General features: G+C 34.8%; 1 protein-coding gene across 2 annotated transcripts; it reads left to right on the plus strand.

The window, feature by feature from the left end:
• The first annotated feature begins 268 nt into the window (after positions 1-268).
• Positions 269-5,690, plus strand: LOC133782083 (probable U3 small nucleolar RNA-associated protein 7). Of its 2 annotated transcripts, none has more exons than XM_062221263.1 (9): positions 269-458; positions 1,286-1,374; positions 1,962-2,027; positions 2,106-2,195; positions 2,334-2,466; positions 3,052-3,170; positions 3,809-3,876; positions 4,331-4,379; positions 4,502-5,690. In XM_062221263.1, the coding sequence occupies exons 2-9, from the start codon at positions 1,318-1,320 to the stop codon at positions 5,531-5,533; spliced, it is 1,614 nt and encodes a 537-aa protein (XP_062077247.1). In that variant the 5' UTR covers positions 269-458; positions 1,286-1,317; the 3' UTR covers positions 5,534-5,690. The 2 variants fall into 2 exon arrangements, with proteins under 2 accessions (XP_062077247.1, XP_062077248.1); XM_062221264.1 differs by having other exon boundaries at positions 1,965-2,027.

Raw genomic sequence — 5,690 nt, forward strand, 5'->3', positions numbered from 1 at the left:
AATTTCATGTCAAATTTAAGTTGACTCACTAAACCCAAAATGAACTTGTTTAACATGATTAAATACAAAATTTATAAATGTAGTAAACAAGTACTGAAATTAACATATTTATTAACCTATTTATGATAGGTTTTAATGTATTCATTGAATTATATAAAATAAAAAAATTAAATGTTAAAATAAAAAGATATTTAGTATATTACATAAAATAAATATTTAATATAATTGGTTGCCAAATATTGCAGTATACACCCTGCCACACAAGAATACCAAAACCCCTAACGAATGAAAGTGAAACCCTTGCTGCCGCCTCTCTCAACTTCTCACCCTCCTCAATTCACCATTCGCACTCAGTCGAGCGAGACCCAGCACTAGCAGTAGCACCCATTCTCACAAGACGGAAAGCAGCAACCAGTGACCACGGACGGCAGCTTCATCTCACCTCACCTCACCTCACGGTATCTCTCGCTCTCTGACTCACGTTTTGATTTTTCTTCATAATGAAATATATGAATCCCAGACTCAAGTTCCAAAACTCACAACAAAATTTCATGTCGAATAATTTGATGATTTCTTGTTTTAGATTATAATAACGTACTGGACTTATTTTGTGATTTTTGCGATTTTTCATCCTGTGGTCGTGGGTTTAAATGGTGTGTTTCGTTGCTCTTGTACCGAGCCTTTGCCCGTGGCTTGTTGTGGTATTGATATTTATGCATTGTAATAGCTTTCGGCTTGCTTTCACTACTATTTGTCATAGAAAACTCTGCCATGAATCGTAATATTCAACTGTGTTGATTGTTGTTGGTCATATTTACGTGCTGCGCTCCCTCATACGGTCATGGATTGCCGTTACAAATCATCAGAAACTTCCATGGGAGATGTGCAGTTGGTCTTACGAAATGATTTAAATTATAAGAAACATAACGTTACTGAATGAGAATGAGTGAACAGGTAACAATGTATTTGAAATGAGCAAAAATAAATATCTCTTGCAACCGATTATAATTACTCACCATTAACTCCACAACATAGGATTCCTGATAAATCTCTCTAGTAAGGTAACAATTTTGTAAAAGAGCTGCCTTCCATAGTAATTTAAAGGTCATAGCTTCCTATTGTTACAAGCATTACCATTATAGCCTTCGTTTTGTTACTTTTATGTTATCCTCTGTTTTGTTTTTTTGTTTTTTTGGGTGTATGTATGTGAAAGACCCAGTAGCATAAAGTTCAAATGCAGATGATTTGAGATTTGTTAATCTTTAAGCTTCTGGATATTCTGCAGTATTAGAGTACAGCAATTTTGTGGTGAGCAAGATGGGTGTGGAAGAAGAAAATGGAACTCTTGAGAAGACTGTACCTCCAGCTGAACAGGTGCGTTTGATTGCTAGTTTTATACAAAATGTCAACTAATTGGATATTATGTGTAAAACTAGAAAATTATTTGCCAAGTGTTTTTGTTTAAATAAATAAAATTATTTGCAGAACTGCTAGTTAATAATTCAATTTTTTGCCATATCAAATAACTATGCTGATATTTTTTTTTAAAGCGGGAGATTTATATTGTTTGTCTCACCCAAAAATTTCAATCACAAATGCCCAGAAATTGTTTGTCAAACTTAAACTTATACATAACAATGTTGAATTTGGTAGTTTGGCCATAATTTTTATTCGAACCTTAAATAAATGTCATTTTCCTCGTCCTCCTTTCCCTCAGCCACATAGGTTTTTATATGTGTTTGTTGTTAGGATCCTTAAACCTTCAGTACTTTAGTTACTATTTTTTATCATTAAAGCCATCTTAAGAATCTTAATTTATATTTTTTTTCCTAAGTGAAATACTAATATCCAACTTTCAAATTTTAGACTGCATTCTTATATACTTATTGTACAATTTTGTTTTTCATATTCCATTTTCTTCCAATATTGTTTTGTAATTTGTTATTATCTTTGAATTGCAGCAGATCTTTGACGAGTTAGACATAAAAATAAAGAAGTATCTTAGAGGAGAAGGTGCTAACTTGGAGGTATGGTTAATAATTTACCATTCTTTATGATGTCAGTGCTTGATTGTTGATTTGCTGAATCAATGTCCGTTTTTGCAGGTATTGAAGGATAAAAAGTTGAAGGGGCAACTTGCAGTCAGAGAAGAATTGTATGGCAAGTCTGCAAAGGTTGCTGCCAAGACTGAGAAGGTGAAGCTTTTACTTTTGTAATTAGTCAGTTCGTGACAATACTTGAACACCAAAAAGGAAAAATAATATTAAAACTTGTGCCTATAATTATCTCCTTTTATTTTCCACATTTGTTTACCGATTTTTATTTATAAACAGTGGCTTATGCCAAGTGTGGGAGGCTACCTAGAGGCTGAAGGAATAGAGAAGACATGGAGGATCAAGCAGGAAGTAATCGCTAAAGAAGTTGATATTTTAAGTTCAAGAAAACAATTTGATATTATTTTGCCAGGTAACAACAAGGGCAATTAATTTGTTATTGATTTCCAACAGTTCAATCTATAGGCTTTTTCTTGATCAATTAACATTCCTTGAGACATCAATGTCTGTGTTCTTTGAAAATAATTTATGGAAGATCTCTTTCTCTTTTGAAACAATTCTTTGTTGAACTTATAAAACCAACAAACAGTAAATAGTCCAAATTTATTGTTTATCCAAGATTATTTATCCAGGAAGAGCTTATAAGACTTGGTAGATAAATTTTGATGGAAAGGGGAACATAAATTTAATTAGAGTTTTTCTGATGCTAGATAACTAAAATAAAGATAGGTTGGTATTTGCAATTGGATCTCCGACTTAATGTACATCAGCTTTTAGTTTTTTTATTTTACTTATTAATGTATTTTTTTTAAAAGAACATAAAGGTTTTCTCTGAGGGACTAGTGTGTTTTGGCCAAGTCTGTGAGCATTCATTTGCTATTCCGCTGTGGTTCATTGTGGTTCCTCTTCATTCTATTTTGTGAAAAAAAAAATTATACTTGAAAGAAATGGAAACCAAGAGATACTCAAGATTCAGAATTTCAAATCTTATCTGCAGATCTTGGTCCATACACACTGGATTTTACCTCAAGTGGTCGTTATATGGCTGTTGGTGGCAGAAAGGGCCATCTGGCCATTGTTGACATGAAGAATATGAATCTAACTAAGGAATTGCAGGTATGTCACATGATACTTCAAAAGTCCAGATGTCCTCGAGTAGATTTTATGGTGTTTGTCTGTATGAATGTGGGATAACTAATATACTCATTATCTTTTTGTCCCTTTACATTAAATAATTATTTTTTAAGTAATATGGTACTGAATTTGCAGTGTTATTTTGTGAGTTGATTTTGATATGAACTGAAACATCATCTTGTTTTGATTTTTTTATTATTATTATATATATGAACATGCGACATGCTATGATTGTTACTGGACTTGACATTTGCTACCAGATGCCATGCCAGGAAGTTGGTTTTGAGGGTCAGCAATATGCAATTTGTAGTTTCTTTAATAGAAAAAGCTTGACTGCTTTAAGCATGTTAAATTGGTTCTTTCCTTTTTTCAGCCCATGTCATAACTTTGAGAGCCTTAAATGTGTGCGTAATACCTTGGTACTGGCACCTCTTTTTTATCTTACAAAAGAACAGAAAAAGGCTTAGGGACCTTTTATCCTTTTCATATTTTGCTGTTTACTTAGTATTGAAGTGCCTTCCAATATTTGAAAACCCTGCCCATGCATCTCCTTTGCTTCACTGGGGTGCTTGTGTTTGAGTTTAGGTTTGATAGCACTAAATTGCTAATTGTTTTTTCAGGTTAGGGAAACAGTACGTGATGTGGTGTTCCTGCACAATGAATTGTTCTTTGCTGCAGCCCAGAAAAAGTAAGAAACTCTTGGCGGCTTCATATTAGTGTTTTTGTTATCTCTGTACTTGCTCTTGTTAATTGTGCATGGTAGAATACATATAAAGAAAATTGTTCAACTGTGACAAATGCCATCTGTTGTATGATCTAGTGATTAACAGTTTATAGGAAACTTGATCCAATTATTCTGGCACTGTTTCCAGTTCATAAAGTATAAAGTTTCCTATGAACTTTTATTTCCAATTTTATATTTATGAGCTGGAAACAGTACCAGATTTTGCTAAGAGCTGCATATTTTATGAGTGGTTTCACGTGAGTGAGCTTGGGTCGGGTTTTTTTGTTTATTATTTCAATAAAAATAATAAACTAACAGATTTTTTTTTGAGTAAATGAAATCTCAGTAATTTATTTCTGGTTAGTAGGTATGTAGGATCATTTAGATAATTTAATTAATGTTTTTATTTTATTGACAGGTACACATACATTTATAACAGGGATGGCACAGAGCTTCACTGCTTGAAGGTTAGTGGTATACTAAGTTTTGTCCAACAACACAAGGGAGATCACAATCTGGTGTTTGTTCTCTTCAATCATTATTTTCAATGCATTATCGTTCCAACTATATTATAATTTATATCTTGTAGGATCATGGCTCAGTTTTAAGGCTTCAATTTTTGAAGAACCACTTCCTATTGGCATCAATAAACAAATTTGGGCAACTTCATTATCAGGATGTAACCATGGGTGAGATGGTAGGTAATTACAGGACTGGTTTAGGCCGTACTGATGTAATGCAGGTGAATCCTTTCAATGCCGTTGTTGCTTTGGGCCATTCAGGCGGTACTGTTAGCATGTGGAAGCCTACAAGTTCTGCTCCTCTTCTCAAGATTTTGTGTCACCGTGGGCCTGTCTCAGCATTGGCGTTCCACCCCAATGGACAACTCATGGCCACAGCTGGAAAAGAGAAGAAAATTAAACTTTGGGACTTGAGGAAACTCGATAGAGAGCTCCAAGATATACAGGGCCATGCAAAGACCTTGGATTTCAGTCAGAAGGGTTTGCTTGCTCGTGGAACCGGATCTCATGTACAAGTTCTGGGAGACTTCTCTGGAGCTCAAGACTACAGCAGATACATGAACCATTCTATAGTCAAAGGATATCAAATAGGGAAAGTGTTGTTTAGACCTTACGAAGATGTTTTGGGCATAGGGCACTCGATGGGCTGGTCTAGTATTCTCATTCCAGGTTCCGGGGAACCCAACTTTGATACTTGGGTTGCAAATCCATTCGAAACATCTAAACAGCGAAGAGAGAAGGAAGTACGCTCTCTTCTTGACAAGCTCCCTCCTGAAACAATCATGTTGGATCCCACAAACATTGGTTCGGTGAGGCCTGCAAAGAAAAAAAATCTAACAAAACAGGAGAAAGAGGCTGAGATGGAGGCTGCTATTGAAGCTGCCAAAGAAACCGAGTTTAAGTATAAAACAAAAGGAAAGAATAAACCAAGTAAGAGGGTGAAGAAGAAACAGGAGGTAATATCCAAAGCTAAGAGGCCTTTCTTGGATCAACATATGAAGGAAGAAGAACAGATAGCTAGAAAGAAGCAAAGACCAAGTGAAGAAGCTGTGCTACCGGTTTCTTTGCAGCGGTTTGCCCGAAAGAAAGAATCTACTTGACTGCAAATTCAGCCCCCTTCCTCATATGATTCTTCCTCATGTTCACTAGTTTAAAATATTTTTTATTTCCCTCATTTTTGTTTTATTAGGTAAAATGTATCCCAAATTTTGTTTACATGTTACATCGAAGAGTGAATGAGAAAGTGAGATTCTTCCA

This window comes from Humulus lupulus, chromosome 6, assembly GCF_963169125.1.
Source record: "Humulus lupulus chromosome 6, drHumLupu1.1, whole genome shotgun sequence".
Lineage (NCBI taxonomy): Eukaryota > Viridiplantae > Streptophyta > Magnoliopsida > Rosales > Cannabaceae > Humulus > Humulus lupulus.

Coding starts and splice junctions, on each gene's coding strand:
- LOC133782083 (XM_062221263.1), top strand. CDS start 1,318: ATGGGTGTGGAAGAAGAAAATGGAACTCTTGAGAAGACTGTACCTCCA. Junction 2,196..2,333: donor TTGCTGCCAAGACTGAGAAG/GTGAAGCTTTTA, acceptor ATTTATAAACAG/TGGCTTATGCCAAGTGTGGG. Junction 4,380..4,501: donor CAGAGCTTCACTGCTTGAAG/GTTAGTGGTATA, acceptor TATATCTTGTAG/GATCATGGCTCAGTTTTAAG.